The following is a 16,270-nucleotide window of genomic DNA, read 5'->3' on the forward strand; positions in this document are numbered from 1 at the left end:
TTTTTAAAACCAGAATTTACTGAATTCATGCCTCCCAGACCTGAACACAGACACAAATACAATCTGTAGTTGAAGTCCGTACATTTCTGAGCTTACGATGTGATTTGCGGACACCCTGCCCCTCAAATGTGTTTAACAACATTTGAAAAAAAAGCACGCTTTTGAAAAATGTGTGCAAACGTGCTTTAATCAATAGGAGAAAAATGCATAAATTTCAAAAATGTGCAGAATGGATGCATTGTTGTTGTTCAGTCGTGTCCGACTCTTCGTGACCCCATGGACCATAGCACGCCAGGCCTTCCTGTCCTGCGCTCTCTCCCGGAGTGTGCTGAAGTCCATATTCATTGCATCGGTGACGCTATCTAGCCATCTCATCCTCTGCCGTCCCCTTCTCCTTTTGCCTTCAATTCTTCCCAGCATCAAGGTCTTTTCCAGTGACTTTTAGGGATGTACGAAAGTGACTTAACTTTTGCGGATTATGTTGATGGTGGGGGGGAGGCGTTCCGTTCCTCCCCCCAGAATCCTCGAACGGCCGGCTGTGCTCTGCGGCAACTCTGTGGAACAGCTGGCCAGGCCCGGCCCAGGTTCAGGGCTCTGGGTAAAAAAACAAAACAATACAAAACAACTGCATACGCAAATGGCGGTGGCTATGGCCGCTGCCATTTGCGTTCCTTCTTTTTACCATCTTAATCTACGTAAATATTTACATAGACTATGACGGCGAAAATCAAGGGGAACGCAAATAGTGTAGTGGGCGCTATTTGCGTCCCTTTTTCATTCACCGTTTTAGCCTACGTAAATATTTATGTAGGCTAAAACGGGGAATCAAAAGGGGACGCAAATAGCGCCCACTAAGCTATTTGCGTTCCCCTTGATTTTTGCTGTCATTGTCTATGTAAATATTTATGTAGATTAAGACGGTAAAAAGAAGGAACACAAATGGCGGCGGCCATAGCCGCTGCCATTTGCGTACGTATTTTTTTTTTAAACCCACCCCCAACCATGATAGGCTACGTAAAGATTTACGTAGCCTATCACGTCTTTTTTTTCTTTTTTTTTTAAACCTAGCCATGATAGGCTACGTAAATCTTTACGTAGCCTATCACATCTTTTTTTTTTTCCCACAAGCCTGGAAATGGCGGTGGCGGCAGGCCTATGTCCTGCTTCATTTTGTTCTCCCAGACCATGTTTGCCTGTAATTCCAGGTGTTGTTTGACTACCCACCTTAGCATTCCAGTCTCCTGTAATGAAAATAACATATTTTTTTGGTGTACTATCCAGTAGGTGCTGCAGATCCTCATAGAACTGATCTACTTCTGCTTCTTCAGCATTTGTGGTTGGGGTGTATATTTGGATCACTGTGATGTTAAATGGCTTACCCTGAATTCGAATTGAGATCATTCTGTCATTTTTTGGATTGCATCCAAGCACTGCTTTAGCCACTTTATTATTAATTATGAAGGCTACTCCATTTCTTCTGTGGTCCTCTTGTCCACAGTAGTAGATCTGGTGGCCATTTGATGTGAAGTGGCCCATTCCAGGCCATTTCAGTTCACTGACACCCAAAATGTCTATATTTAATCTTGAAATCTCCCCAATAACCACATCCAATTTGCCCTGGCTCATAGATCTTACATTCCAGGTTCCTATGGTGTGTTGATCTTTAGAACATCGGATTCGTCATTCACCACCAGCACTATCGGCTGCTAGCCGCCCTTTCAGCTTTGAGCTAGCTGCGTCATCACATCTGGGGCTAGTTGAACTTATCCTCTGTTCCTCCCCAGTAGCATTTTGACCATCTTCCGACCTGGGAGTCACATCTTCCGATGGTATACCAACATATCTCTGGTTGTACTGATCCAATCCATTTAGTTTTCATGGCAAGGATACTGGGGTGGGTTGCCGTTTCCTTCCTCAGGGATCGTATTTAGTCTGACCTCTCTGCCATGACCTTCCCATCTTGGGTGTCCCTTCACGGTTTAGCTCATGACATCATTGAGGTGATCAAGCTCCAGCACCACAACAAGGTAACAATCTCCTTTGCTGGAGAATGGATGCATACATTTGCATAAAAAATGTGCCTGAATTTCCGTGTGAGCAACCCCCTCCCCGGCAGCTCGAAATCTGATTTGGACATGAGTCATCATGAGCTTCAAGGTGGAGTTCGGAGAACCTCAATGAACTCAGGTTTTACTGATTTGCACATCCCTACATGTATCTGGCTGCATTAGGATTAATTCATTTTAGGGGTGCACGAGAGTCACTTACCTGCTCTTGCAGCTTTTCGTGGTGGGGGGGAGGCGCTTTGCTGCTCCCCCCGCGAAGTTCAGGCCGGGGGGGAGGCTTCCCGCCTCGCCCGGCCGAAATTCAGGCTGGGGGGGAGGCTTCCCGCCTTGCCCGGCCGAAATTCAGGCCGGGGAGGAGGCGCCTCGCCTCGCCCGGCCGCGAAATTAAAAGTTAAAAAAAAACACACCCCCGTGATAGGCTACGTGACGATTAACGTAGCCTATCATGGCTAGATCTGCAAAGTCAGCCATGATAGGCTACGTCAATCGTCACGTAGCCTATCATGGGTGACTTTAAAAAAAAAAAGCGCGTACGCAAATGGCGTCACCCATAGGGAGCCGCCGTTCGCGTTCCTTATTTGGTCGCTGTAGTCTACATAAATCTTTACGTAGACTACGGTGAAAATAAGGTCAACGCAAATAGCGTTGCCCTTATTTTCGCCGTAGTCTACGTAATCTTTACGTTGACTACAGCAACCAAATAAGGAACGGGAATGGCGGCTCCCTATGGGGGCCGCCATTATCCGTACGCACTTTTTTTTTTTTTTTTTAAGTCACCCGTGATAGGCTACGTGACGATTTACGTAGCCTATCACGGCTGACTTTGCAGATCTAGCCGTGATAGGCTACGTTAATCGTCATGTAGCCTATCACGGGGGTGTTTTTTTTTTCTTTTATTGGAATGGCGGCGGCGGCAGCCAGTCGAAAGACCGGCTGCCTCTCCCGCCCCGGACGAAGACCTGACGAACCGCTGGCCAGACCCACCGCCGTGAGGGACATTCGCCAAAGGTAAATCCCGTCCTGGGGGGGGGCGGGGGGCGGAGAATTTCTCCCCGAAACTTGTTCGGGGGGCCGAAGACGTTGGCGCTCGGCCCCCCGAAGTTTCGGGGAGAAATTCTCCGCCATCCCTGATTCATTTGGCCATCTCTTCCTGTGACAACTCTGGCTTTGTCAGTGCATGCTATTATCCCATCACATCATCCTGTGGAGTGACAGTTGTGTCCATACAATTATTATGTATTGATAATGAATTAGCTTCTGGCATAACTCTGGAAACATAAGAAGAACCCTGTTGGACCAGTCCAAAATCCAGCGTCTTGTTTCCCACCAGTGATGCTGCTAGCACTGGACCTTGGGGCCAAAGGAGGCTCCAAATAACTATCCAGAGAGTGGCAGATGATGAGGGCATCAGGGCAGCTGAAGCAAACTCCATTTTATCCTGGTAGTCATGATGGTGCTACAATTTAAGTGAGTTTAACATGCAAAACTGCACATGGTCAGAGGTTTCTCTTGTTTTTTTTAAAATCAGGGTTGGCAAACAGTTTTGTTGTTTTTCTAACATATTGGAAATGTAGATGGAGTTTTAAAGCCTGGAATGGAGGTTAGAGAGGTGGAAGAGAAATATTAGTTGTTTGCTTTACAACTGACATATGACCTTCTAGAGCCCCTCGCCCCTGAAGACCATTAAATCAAGGGTCTAAAATTATCTAGCTGTGCCACTGTTTTCTACAGTGGCCAGCCAGATGTTTCTTGGCAAGCCCATTAAGAAGTGCATGAGGGTAACAGCTCTCTCCTGCTCATATTCCCCAACAACTCAGAATACTGTCATTGAACCTGGAGGAACTATAACTAGTAGCCATTGATAGCCTTATCATTGCTGTGAAATTGTCTAATCTTATTTTAAAGCCATCTATGGTAACCATTTTGAAGGCAGTGGCTGCTACAGAGCTGAGGTATGTGAGTGTCAGCCCTGAAATAAGTATTACCAACTTACAACTTTCTGCAGGATCTCCATGAGGACAGGGTAGCCCCAGAAGAAACCATTGGCTAGTTTTTTTCACAGATGCATCCTTGCTGATGGGAGCTGACAGCAATGTGTTGATGAACACATTCTGGTTGAGGATTCTGTCAGGAAAGAGAAGGGCCAAAACAAATAAGATAAATAGTTGCCTTGGCATAAAACCATTGTGCAGAAGGGAAACAACTGCCCTTGAAATTTGCCAGCTTCCCAAGCTATTGCTCATACAGGCATGCGGCACGTTCGTGTTGTCAAACTGCTGAGTTTAGAATTGCGAGTCAGGTGGGGGGAAGGACATATATGAAAAATGGAAAGAGGAATGCACTACCCACTTATACTCACAAATAGGATCCAAGCTGAGGCAGACTAGTCAGGAATGCCATCGAATGATATGAAATGCTTATCAGTGTCGCACTTTCTTTCAGGCTGAACCAATGTGGCTGCATTTTCCAGCCCACTGAAAGTCAAGTTTATGCAGTGAAAAGTGGCAAAGCTGCATACGGTGTGTCATTCCCAGCATGAGTAATTTAAGGACCTGCATTCTCAAAGGGCGGGGGAGATTTTCCTAATATTCTAGTTACCAGTACTGCAAGTTCCTTGGATAACTAACCTTTGTTCTGTGCATAATTCCTGTTAGGAAATCTGTCACCGTCTCCTCTGTTTGAATTTGAAGCACTGAGCAATTTGAACTCTTGCATTGCCTAACTCATTATAAATGTGCAAGTTCATTTTGGGGGGGAGCTGAATGAAATGGTTATGTAATTACATACTTCTCATAATTATTGAGTAATTATATACTTCTCATAATTGCCAAGTAATCATTCTGCTATAACTAGAACTTAATGTTACAACTAATTATATAATTACTGTGTATTAATGTTGTTATCTAGGCAACAGAACAAAGTGTTGCTTTGCTGATAGCTTTTTCTCGGCAGCATTTTAAAACATAAAAACTAATATTTGTTATGTGGCTGAAAGTGGATTTTACAAATTGAACATACAGTGGAAAATGTCACTTCTTTCAAGGGAAGAAGTGGGTGAAATTTAATTCTTTGCTACGTATGTCCTGTAAGTGGAGAGAAAAAGGTTGCTTCTTCTTTTTTAATGGAGAAATTGGATTTAAGAGAATATAATGCATATAATATGAGTGGAAGTATAGTAGAAACACTTCTTAAATATATGCTTTTGTGTCTGAATGTCTCTCTTTTTGACCAAAAGGTGATATGGGTACAGAGTTGATCACATGGTAGAATAATATATATTACTGGTTTTCTTTATTTCTTCCTATACACTTGGGTTACTGCTGCTGTATGCATGTGGATCTGCTGAGACAAATGTGGTTCTCCACACTAGAGGACAAAGGACTCATTTCAAGAATGCCTAAAAAAAGAGAAGGCAAAGGCATCCAATGTTGTACAGTGGTGATGAAGTCCAGTTTGGGAAAATGAAGCAGGCCTCAACCATTTTCCCAGTCAATAATCCTCTGGCTTCCTGTTGTTACAAATACTGAGGCAAGCACCAGAAGTCCCATATCAATAGAGTTGGAAGGGGTACAATGGGGCATAGAATACAAAAACCCTGCCTTGGATCATCTGCTACAAATTCTGCCCAAAAAGTCACTGGATGCCTCCAAGGAAAGACATTTACTGCCTCCCCAGGCAGTTTACACCATGGCTTCATTATGGCTAGAGCACTCTTATTTATATTTAAATTAATATTCATATGTTACCACAGCAGCATGGAAGCTGCTTCCCCATACCTTCTCATGTCACTCTTGTAACGTTTAGATCCAGGAACCACATGAATGGGACCAATTTTATGGTTCATTCCCACCAAATATTGTTGAGCCAGGAAGGAGGGCAGTGTTCATATGGCAGATAGATAGCTGCTTTATATTGAGTCAGCATTATTGGTCATTCTAGCTCAGGAAAGCATAACCTTTTTTTGATTTGGGGGCTGGATTCTCCCCTATCCGCCCAATCGGGTGGGCCATATGATGTCAGGAGGAAGGGGTCCTGCCCTGAAACCCCACCCCCTACCTGACATCAGCTGGTCCCACTTGCTTTTCTCTTTGTAGAGACAGGCACAGAGAAAAGTACTCAGCCAGTGCTTGTAGGAGCAGCTTCTCCAAGCATGAAGTGCTGGCCTGGGAATCCCTATTGTTATCTCTGATCACTGATGGGAGAGAACAGTGGGGATTCCCCTCCCATTCTATGAATCCTTGCTGCTATCTCCCATCAGTGATTGGTGATTCCCTGGATAGTGGGTACGGCCTCAGAGGAACCTCTGTGGGCCGCATTTGGCCTGGAGGCCAGAGGTTCTGCACCTCTGGCCTACAGTGACTTGCAGGTGCTCTCCAGAATTTCAGACGGCAGTCTACCTGGAGATACTAGGGACTGAACCTGGACCTTCTGCTTGCAAAGCATCTGCTCTTCCACTGAGCTACAGTCCTTCCTTACATGACTAACCTGGGAAGAAGCCAGGAGGAAGCTGCTTCCATGCCATGGTGATAAGCTATGAATTGGCCATTAAGTCTACCCTTCTGTGGTTCTAATCTGTTGCTTCTAGTCCTATCATTAGCAGACTGGCTCAACAATTCTTATTCTTCTTTGTAAAATCTCTCTATGCTGTTTTACTCTTTTCTCATATATCTTGTGTTCTGCTACAGCCTAATCATTCTCATAATTTGTCTTCAAATCCTTGTATCGCCCCAGCAGTGGGCGTTGAACTCTTAGGTTAGAGGTACCAAGATAGTGATAAATCGGACTCAAAGGTTTACTTACAAGGAGTACTTTATTGGGTAACTTACAGCACACAGGCGTACCCAGTGGTTGGATCAGACAGCTCCTCTGAACTACGAGCCATTGGGTCAAATGGGTTTTATACAATACATGTTAGCCATGAGGCAGCACAACACTAGCACGCACCCCTAGCGTTCATTCTCAGCAATAGGGATGTCATAGAATTTCTCCACGAATCTCGGGGAGGCCGAATGCCAGCGCATTTGGCCCCCCGAAATTGGTGGAGAAACGGTCTGCCGCCCCCCCGCCCCCCCGGGACAGGACTTACCTTGCTCGAATGTTCCTGGCAGCGGCGGCTCTGGCGGCAGTGCGGCGGCGGCGCAGTGGCAGCGGCCGGTCTTCCGACCGGCTGCCGCCACCGCCATTTCCAAGTAAAAAACAACAACAAACAAACGTGATAGGCTATGTAAAGATTTACGTAGCCTATCACGGCTAGATTTTTAAAAAACACCGTGATAGGCTACATAAATATTTACGTAGCCTATCATGGTTGACTTGAAAAAAAAAAAAAGCGCGTACGCAAATGGCGACGCCCATGGGCACCGCCATTTGCGTTCCTTATTTTGGCACGTGTAGTCTACGTAAACATGTATGTAGACACGGCAAAAATAAGGGGAACGCAAATAACGTTGCCCTTATTTTCGCCATAGTCTATGTAAATGTTTACGTAGACTACACGTGCCAAAATAAGGAACGCAAATGACGGCACCCATGGGCGCTGCCATTTGTGTACGCGCTTTTTTTTTTTCAAAGTCAGCCGTGATAGGCTACGTAAACATTTACGTAGCCTATCACGGCTGACTGCAGGGACGCAAATGGCGGCGGCTATAGCCGCCGCCATTTGCGTCCCGGCAGGAGACGAGGTTTCGCGGCTGGAGGGACGGGGCCAGAATTTTGGCGGGGAGGGACGGGGCGCCTCCCCACCACCACGAAGCAAGCTTCGGGATCAGGTAAGGGACTTTCGTCCATCCCTACTCAGCATAGTGTTTCATTCTCAAGTACAGCTCCCTGTAAAAGACTTTGCTTCTCAGGCATATCAGAGATAAAGACTCTCCTCATTAGCAAGGAATGTTCTGAAAAGGCTGTTATCAGCCCTTTGAATCGTCTGCACGTGCTCAGAGGCTTACTAACAAGGGAACTGCACCAATAATGAACTTAAGCAAGCATTATGGATCTCTAGGCCCCTCTAACACTATAAATGACTTAGCTACGCTCCTAGGGCCAATACAATCCTTCACTTTGTCAACAACATTATTGGATGTTGATGCCCAGAACAGGAGACAGGTGAGCTTTCACTAAGTCTTCACTGGTATTATGCAGACCATTACTAGTGAAGATATACAGAAATTCTGCTAGCATTACATAGGGATGTACGAAAGTCACTTACCGTTTTGCAGCTTTGCTTCGCGGTGGGGGGGAGGCGCTTCGCTTCTCCCCCCGAAATTCAGGCCGGTGGGGGGAGCTGCCCCACCTCGCCCAGCCGAAATTCAGGCTGGAGGGGAGGCGCCCCGCCTCGCCCAGCCGAAATTCAGGCCGGGGAGAAGCGCCCCATCTCCCCGGCCGAGAACTAGGAAAGTAAAAAAAACCAAAAAACCCCGTGATAGGCTACGTAACGATTAACGTAGCCTATCACGGCTAGATTTGCAAAGTCAGCTGTGATAGGCTACGTTAATCGTTACGTAGCTTATCACGGGGTGTTTTTTTTTTTTACTTTACTTGTAATGGCGGCTGCCGCCCCTGCCCCCGCCGAAAGCCCGCCAAACCGCCGCCAGGACCCGTTGCCGGGAGGGACATTCGGCTATGGTAAGTCCCGTCCTGGGGGGGGCAGAGAATTTCACCACCGATTTCGGGGGGCCAAATGCATTGGCACTCGGCCCCCCGAAGATTCGGGGAGAAATTCTCTGACATCCCTAGCATTACAAGAATCCTTTATGTACTTCAAAATTCTTTGAATGTTTCACTTCATCAGGAACTTTTAAATCTGTCTTGAAATTGTGCCTGAGGGAAAACTCAGTGTCAACACTTGAGTAAAATACATAGCCTAGGGTGTAAAATGTTTGCAATCCTTCCCAGTTTCGCATCATACACAAATTTTGTAAGCATGTCTACTCTTTAATCCAGCTCATTAATAAAGATAAGGAACAGGGCCAGAATCAGCCCTAACTGCTGAATCCTGCCACTGGAGACCTCTGGTGCATTTGCAATCTGGTGTGCTATTGCACTTCATGACTTTTCAACTAATAACATAGTCACCTTATAGTGTTTACATGACCAACCTTACTGCCTAGGGCAATCTTCAGTCTATACTTTTTCTGTATGATTTTTTAAAATTATTATTGCATTTATATCCTGCCTTTTCCCCTCTTGCAAGGAACCCAAGGCAGCTTACATGGTCACCCTTCTCTCCATTTTATCCTTACAACAATCCTGTGAGGTATGTTAGGCTGAGAGTCATTATCTGGTCCAAAGTCACCCAGAGAGCTTCATGGCCTAGTGGAGATTAGAACCAGGATCTCCCAAGTCTCAGTCTAGCACTCTAACCACTACACCACACTGGCTCTCTTTATAGTTTCCTGTTTATGTCCATACCTTTATTATGGACAAATGTTATACCCATCTGTGTTGGTATATGGGAGTGCTTTTATAGCAGAAGAAATTTTCACCCTTTGCTTTCTCTTCCAGCGAATGGTGATTATGTTATTTTAAATGGCACACAAATTTTACATACCAGTAAAGAAGCAAATACCTGGGTGCCAATTGGAGGACTCATCCCATTTTCAAACTACACAGTAGAAGTGAATGCTTCCAATAGCCAGGGCTATGTGATGAGTGATCCTGTAACAATTGCCCTGCCTCCTGGGGGTGAGTATGATGAAATGCTCTTTTTGCACATCTCACGTGCCAAACATTCTCTTGCAAGCATGACCACTATTTAAATATTTGAAGGTGTGGTGGAGTGTGGTTGTTCTGTCACGCCCCTCTTACCCTTCCTCTCCTATCTAGAAGGTATGCATCTCAAACTACACTGCATAGAGATGAGTGGAGCAGAGGGAAGCATAAGCACAGCAGTACTTTTGCCAACTATTGTGTTGGAACTTGAGATACATTTCACAACTAGCTCTAGGGGACTTGCTTTAATGCCGGTGGGAGCCAGCTTCTTTTGCCTGATATAATGAGCTACTCTGTAAACACAGTAGGTTTCATGCAATAATTTCTGAAAGCTTAGACTCTATCTTAGTATCATGGGTAAAAACATGAGCTATTTACTAATAGTACCAGCTTCAAATATTAGCTTAAAATTGAACTCAGTAGATCATCTCAGATCATCTTTCAGCCTCTCCTTTCCTATCTGTAATATATACTACTACTTTTATACCTTACAGGATTGGGGTAAATACAATGTATATGAAATATTTTAGCACATAGGAAAAATTCTTGTATAATTACTAAGCTTTATTGTAATGTTCCTCATTGGTTTATTTGTGTCAATACATTTTTCATTGCTTCTTTACATTTGTATCAGAGGGAGAGACTTGCCGAAGAGAAAGGGAGAGCATTTTTAAAGGCAAGCATATATTTATGCCAATTTATTCTAGGAATTATGCTATAGTTTCTTTCATCATTTGATTGTTGTTGATTACAATTAGGAAACTTATAGCTTTGAAATGATCTTTTTTATGACCTTGTGGTACTTTAAAAGCAATACCTCATTGATTAAATAGGTTTTAGTTCATGCTTCCTTTTACTTAATGATCTGAAAACATATTATCCTGATTTACACATAAAATCATGCTGAAAAGCATGTGGCATTCACTAAACTATGTGTGTTTAAGTTGAATTAAATTAGCACTGAAAGTTATTAAAGAAATCTCCCATCCCATTGTCCACTGGACTGTGATTCGTACTGAAATGAATAATAAACGAAGCAGCACATATGAGAAAAGCATTGATATATAGGACATTCTTTAATCCATATTTACCTTGCCATTATATTTCATTATAATAATTTTGTTTAAGTGCATTAACTCTCCAGGCCCTAATGCCACATTTTTAATTAAATCGTAAACTGTAGCACTCGGTTGTAATCTGTTGGTAAGGGGAATTTATCAAAACTGAAGGTGATTTGAAGAATTGCAGTTTGAGTCCAACTTTTGAAGACATTTAGGTGTGTGCTGACTCTCTTTTGAAAGAGAAGCATTCTTCCCCTAGGTCTACCCTTTTAGTCCTGTTACAACACCAGTGACATTATATAACACCAGCCAGGAGGTGGTGCTCCCATCTGGGATGTGACCTTGATTTACAGGGAGAAGGGTGCTAAAAAGCACACGAACACAGTTCCTAGTATTACATGTTGGAGTTTGTGCAATGCAGTGATTACAATATGCAATGATTACAATGTTGTTTTTGGCCATTTGGGTCATCCAGAAGTCTTCCTTGGTGCCCAGATATGGCAACTCCTCTAGCTGGTGTTCTTGACCACATCGTTGCAATGATGAATAAAAAGATCTAAGACCAGTCCTTCAATATTTATTCCCCTGTTACATCAAATGACTGCTTACTCCTTAGATTTGTTCACCCTTCCCCTACAAGAGCTCTAACCAAGAGTAAGCCAAGAGAAAGGAGTAAGCCAAGAGTAAGCCAAGAATTCACCATACTCTTGAAATGTTCTAGGTAGGTAGTACATTCTGATACATTTTAAAAATATTAACTCCCTGTTCTTGTACCAGACAAATGAAGTATGATCTACAGAATCAAACTGATCAGCAGCCATTTTATGCAAACAATTGTATTTGCATAAAATTGCAAATATCATCAAATAGCGTCAAACTGGCCAGCAGCATAAAATGGCTGCTGGCCAGTTTGATTCTGCAGTCTGGCTAACATTGATCTAGATGGTATTAATAATGGGATGTCCCCAAACATGCTATTCCTGCTCTGCTGACTCTAGCTTACTTCCTCTCTCTGCACCAACACAGACTGACTCCCTCTTCAAGGGCAAGAGCGCAAATGTAGCTGCAGAATTCTTCACTTAGTTCAAGGAAATCTGTAGCCCACACAACAGGGATCTGTGTAGGTTCTTTTCTGAAGGAGACTATCCTTTGTAGCTATGTTTTAGATTAATGTTCTCTACCAGGGGTGGAAATGGCAAGTTTTAATATCAGTTAATGAAGAATGGGAATTGAGAAATATGTAAAAGATTGAAGTAAAAGCGTTAATTAGTTGCTAGGATTAATCAATTAATTTCCCTGTGATAAAATGAGGACTTGGTTTATTTTATTTGAAGCTAGTTCCCATGAAATAATATTTGCTGTTCTTGTTTTGAACATTTAGTGAATAGTCTTTGATTCGGGCAATAGTATATTTGAGATTATTTTTGAAAGAACAAATGATTTGCCTGTGTAATCTAATCAAGATAAATTATTATCTTAAATGCACTCTTAGCATAAATGTACGTTGATTTGTTAATTAATAACAATGTTTGCAAAACCAAATGTAATTGGCTGACATAAATTTTTTAAAAATCATGGATGGTAGTCAGTTTTGTGCAGTGTGAATTTATCCATTTGTAAGAGCAAAAACAACAACAAAAATGACACATGTTCAAAGAAAATGTTGAAGAAAAATTATATTGTTAAAAGACGAGCACTTAAAATGTAGCGAGTTAATGATAATTCTTTATAGGCCTTAAGGAATTACTGCTATTGAAAAGGTAATGTCTTCAGGTTCTGAGCTAGTTCTGTTTGATTTGTTTAAAGAAGTGTAAATCATTTCAACATGCTTATGTAATGTATAATTAAATATATTTAAAAGATTAACATGTAATAGTCTTTAAAAATGTTTCTTCTAATTATGTTAAGAACACTGAGAAATCACTGTTTTGAATTTATGTAAACTAAGTCCACTGCTTAAAAAGCATCTCTTTAAAATAGGGTTACAATTCTATCTACTCTCTTTTCAGCTTTTCAGTGCTAGTTCAAAAGTTCTTGTAAAAGAATATAAAATAAAATAAAAACTGAATCCAAATGTTAAACCATAAATATGAAACTTTGTTTTGACCCTTCCCCTCTAGAGGTCTTGAGTTACTAATGGGGTTAGGATTTCAACTCTTAATGGGACTTGGTGCATTAATGTTTTGTATGCATAGAATTTGGCATTTGGTTTAATAAGTGGTTGACATTGGTGATGTCCCTTAATTTGCTTAAATGTAATTGGCTCTTTTATCAGTCAAACCTGTATGGATTGGCAATTGATCAGAAAGAGTCAGCCATGACTCTGCATGTAGTTAAATGATGGAACCACCAGTTAAACTCAGTGTTGCATTATAATAAGCTGAAACCAGGAAAACAAATGATCTTAGAGTTGTTAGGTGAAAGAAAACCGAGAAGTTTTGCATGATGTTCAAGTTCAGAACAAAGGCATTTATGGAGTATATAAATTTTAAATACGCTGCATTTTGCCTGAAGACTTTTTTTTCCAGATGAACTGAAATCTTGTCTGGAACTGTCTTTGTTACATCAAAGAACTGTATAGAAAGCTAAAAGAGACAGAAGAAGCATAAAAGGGCATAGTTTAAAATGATTAGTGACAAATTTCATACAGCAGAGGTAGAAACATTTTTTTTTCCCTGAGCTCTCTTCCCTCCACCCAAAATGAATAAATTCATCCCATTAATCTTGTCCTAAAATGTTTCAGTAAGAGTTGTTAAAAAAGAAAGAAAGCAACATAGTAATTGAAGCTCAGTAGCACAATCAAACAATGCCATTCAAGCAGTTTTAAAATCAACTTGAATAGCAATTACAGTTTCAAAAATAGCAGGAAGGAATATGTGAGAATGTTAAACTATTTCAGTTTAGATTAGGGATGTACGAAAGGGACTTACCTTGTCCCGCAGCTTTTTTCGCGGTGGGGGGGAGGCGCTTCGCTTCTCCCCCGAAGTTCATGCGAGGGGGGGGAGGCTTCCCGCCTCGCCCGGCCGAAATTCAGGCCGGGCGGGCCTCGCTGGTGAAAGTCAGGCTGGGTAGAAGCGCCCCGTCTACCCGGCCACGAAAAAAAAACAAAACAAAACACCACCCCCGTGTTAGGCTACGTAACGTTGCCCTTATAATAGCGTTGCCCTTATTTTCGCCGTAGTCTACGTAAATCTTTACGTAGACTACTGGGACCAAATAAGGAACGCAAATGGCGGCTCCCTATGGGGGCCGCTATTTGCGTACGCGCTTTTTTTTTTTTCAAAGTTAGCCGTGATAGGCTACGTGATGATTAACGTAGCCTATCACGGCTAACATTGCAAATCTAGCCATGATAGGCCACGTTAATCGTTACATAGCCTATCACGGGGGTGGTTTTTTTTTTAAATTTTCCTTGTAATGGCGGCAGCGGCAGCCGGTCGAAAGACCGGCTGCCGCCCCCGCCCCTGACGAAGACCCAACGAACCACTGCCGGGACCCGCTGCCGGGAGGGACATTCGTGAAAGGTAAGTCCCATCCCGGGGGTGGCAGGGGGGGCGGGGGGGTGGCGGAGAATTTGACTGCCGATTTCGGGGGGCCGAATGCGTTGGCACTCGGCCCCCCGAAGTTTCGGGGAGAAATTCTCCCCCATCCCTAGTTTAGATGCTCTGCAGAATGCTTTTATTGTTGTTGTTCTGGGAGGGTGCTAGCAAAGGAGGGTGCTAGTAAAAATGTTCCTCTTTCAAATGCACATAGTTAGGGATGTACAAATCCCCTTACCTTGAGTTCACGGGGGTCCGCGGGGGGGGAGGCTATCTGTTCCTCCCCCCCCTGGAATCCTCGCTGGCCAGCTCCGCTCCGTGGTGAGTCTGCGGAGCCACCAGCTGGCTCTGTTCCGCAAGTGATACGGCTGCCATTGCTGTGCTGTATCGCTGCTGAGCAGAAACAGGAAGTGATCCGGACACAAATGGCATCCGCTGTGCCGTTTGCGTCCCTGTTTCTTCTCACGATAGGCTACGCATCTGTATTTACATAGATATTTACGTAGCCTATTGCGTGAAAAACCAGGGACGCAAATGGCATCGACTACGCTGTTTGTGTCCCTGTTTTTTCACGCGATATGTGAAGTAAATATCTACGTAAATACAGACGCGTAGCCTATCGCGAGGAAAAACAGGGACGCAAACGGTGTAGCAATTGCCATTTGCATCCGGATCACTTCCTGTTTCTGCTCAGCAGCGATACGGATGTAGGGATGTACGAAAGTGACTTACCTGTTTGCGGATGTGATTCACGGTGGGGGGGAGGCGCTCCGTCCCTCCCCCCGGAATCCTCGATGGGGGGGAGGCGATCCGGTCCTCCCCCCCGGAATCCTGGCCGTTTCCGCTCCATGGTGGCTTCGCAGAGCAGCCAGCCAGGGCCATCCACAGCCTAAGTTCTGGCCACGGACGGGAGACTGTGGACGCAAATGGCGGCCACCGTAGCAGCCGCCATTTGCATCCAGCCAGGCTGCTGTGATAGGCTACTTAAGTATTTACGTAGCCTATCATGCCAAGCAAAAAACAACAACAAACCAGTGTATGCAAATGGCGGTGGCTATGGTGGCTGCCATTTGCATTCCCTGTTTTTCGCTGTTCTAGCCTACGTAAATATTTACGTAGGCTATTACGGCGAAAAAAAGGGGAATGCAAATAGCGTAGTGGGCGCTATTTGCGTTCCTTTTTTTCCTCCATAATAGCCTACATAAATATTTATGTAGGTTAGAATGGCGAAAAAAAAGGAACGCAAATGGCGCCCACTAGCCGCCGCCATTTGCGTATGCTGTTTTTTTGGGGTGGTGAGCCATGATAGGCTACGTAAATACTTCCGTAGCCTATCACAGTTGCAAGGACGCCAATGGCGACTGCAGCAGCCTGGCCATTGCTGGCCAGGAGACCAGCTGCTGGAGCCGCCGGAGCTGCCGCCGCCAGAACCGCCGCATCCGCCCCAGGTAAGTTCTGTCCTGGGGGGATTCTGTTGGGGGGCAGGGGGACGTTCCTCCATGGATTCCGGGGGGCCAGATTCCCACTGGAATCTGTGGCAGATTTCTTTGCCATCCCTATACAGATGGCAACGGCGGCTGTATAGCTTGTGGAATGGAGCTGCTGGCGGGGACGATTTGGCTCCGCAATGGTCCGGTGGGAGGCGGAGGTGAGTGAGATCATTCCACCACAGACTCCGGAGGCCAAATTCCTCCGGATAATCCCTACATTTAGTGCTGCTCCAGGTTAGCCCAACCAGCAGATAGGGATGTACGAAAGGGACTTACCTTGTCCTGCAGCTTTTTTCACGGTGGGGGGAAGGCGCTTCACTTCTCCCCCCGAAGTTCAGGCAAGGGGGAGGAGGCATCCCTCCTTGCGTGGCTGAAATTCAGGCCGGGGAGAAGTGCCCCGTTTCCCC

General features: G+C 44.3%; 1 protein-coding gene across 1 annotated transcript in view; it reads left to right on the forward strand.

The window, feature by feature from the left end:
- Positions 1 to 16,270, forward strand: part of USH2A (usherin) — an 809,138-nt gene that overhangs the window by 454,415 nt on the left and 338,453 nt on the right. Inside the window, exon 38 of the mRNA XM_084828794.1 lies at positions 9,567 to 9,746. Within this exon, the coding sequence (XP_084684920.1) occupies positions 9,567 to 9,746 (180 nt within the window). The remainder of the gene's footprint in view (positions 1 to 9,566; positions 9,747 to 16,270) is intronic.

Source organism: Heloderma suspectum, chromosome 1 (assembly GCF_057233095.1).
Source record: "Heloderma suspectum isolate Gila_16-S chromosome 1, 16-S_ref, whole genome shotgun sequence".
NCBI lineage: Eukaryota > Metazoa > Chordata > Lepidosauria > Squamata > Helodermatidae > Heloderma > Heloderma suspectum.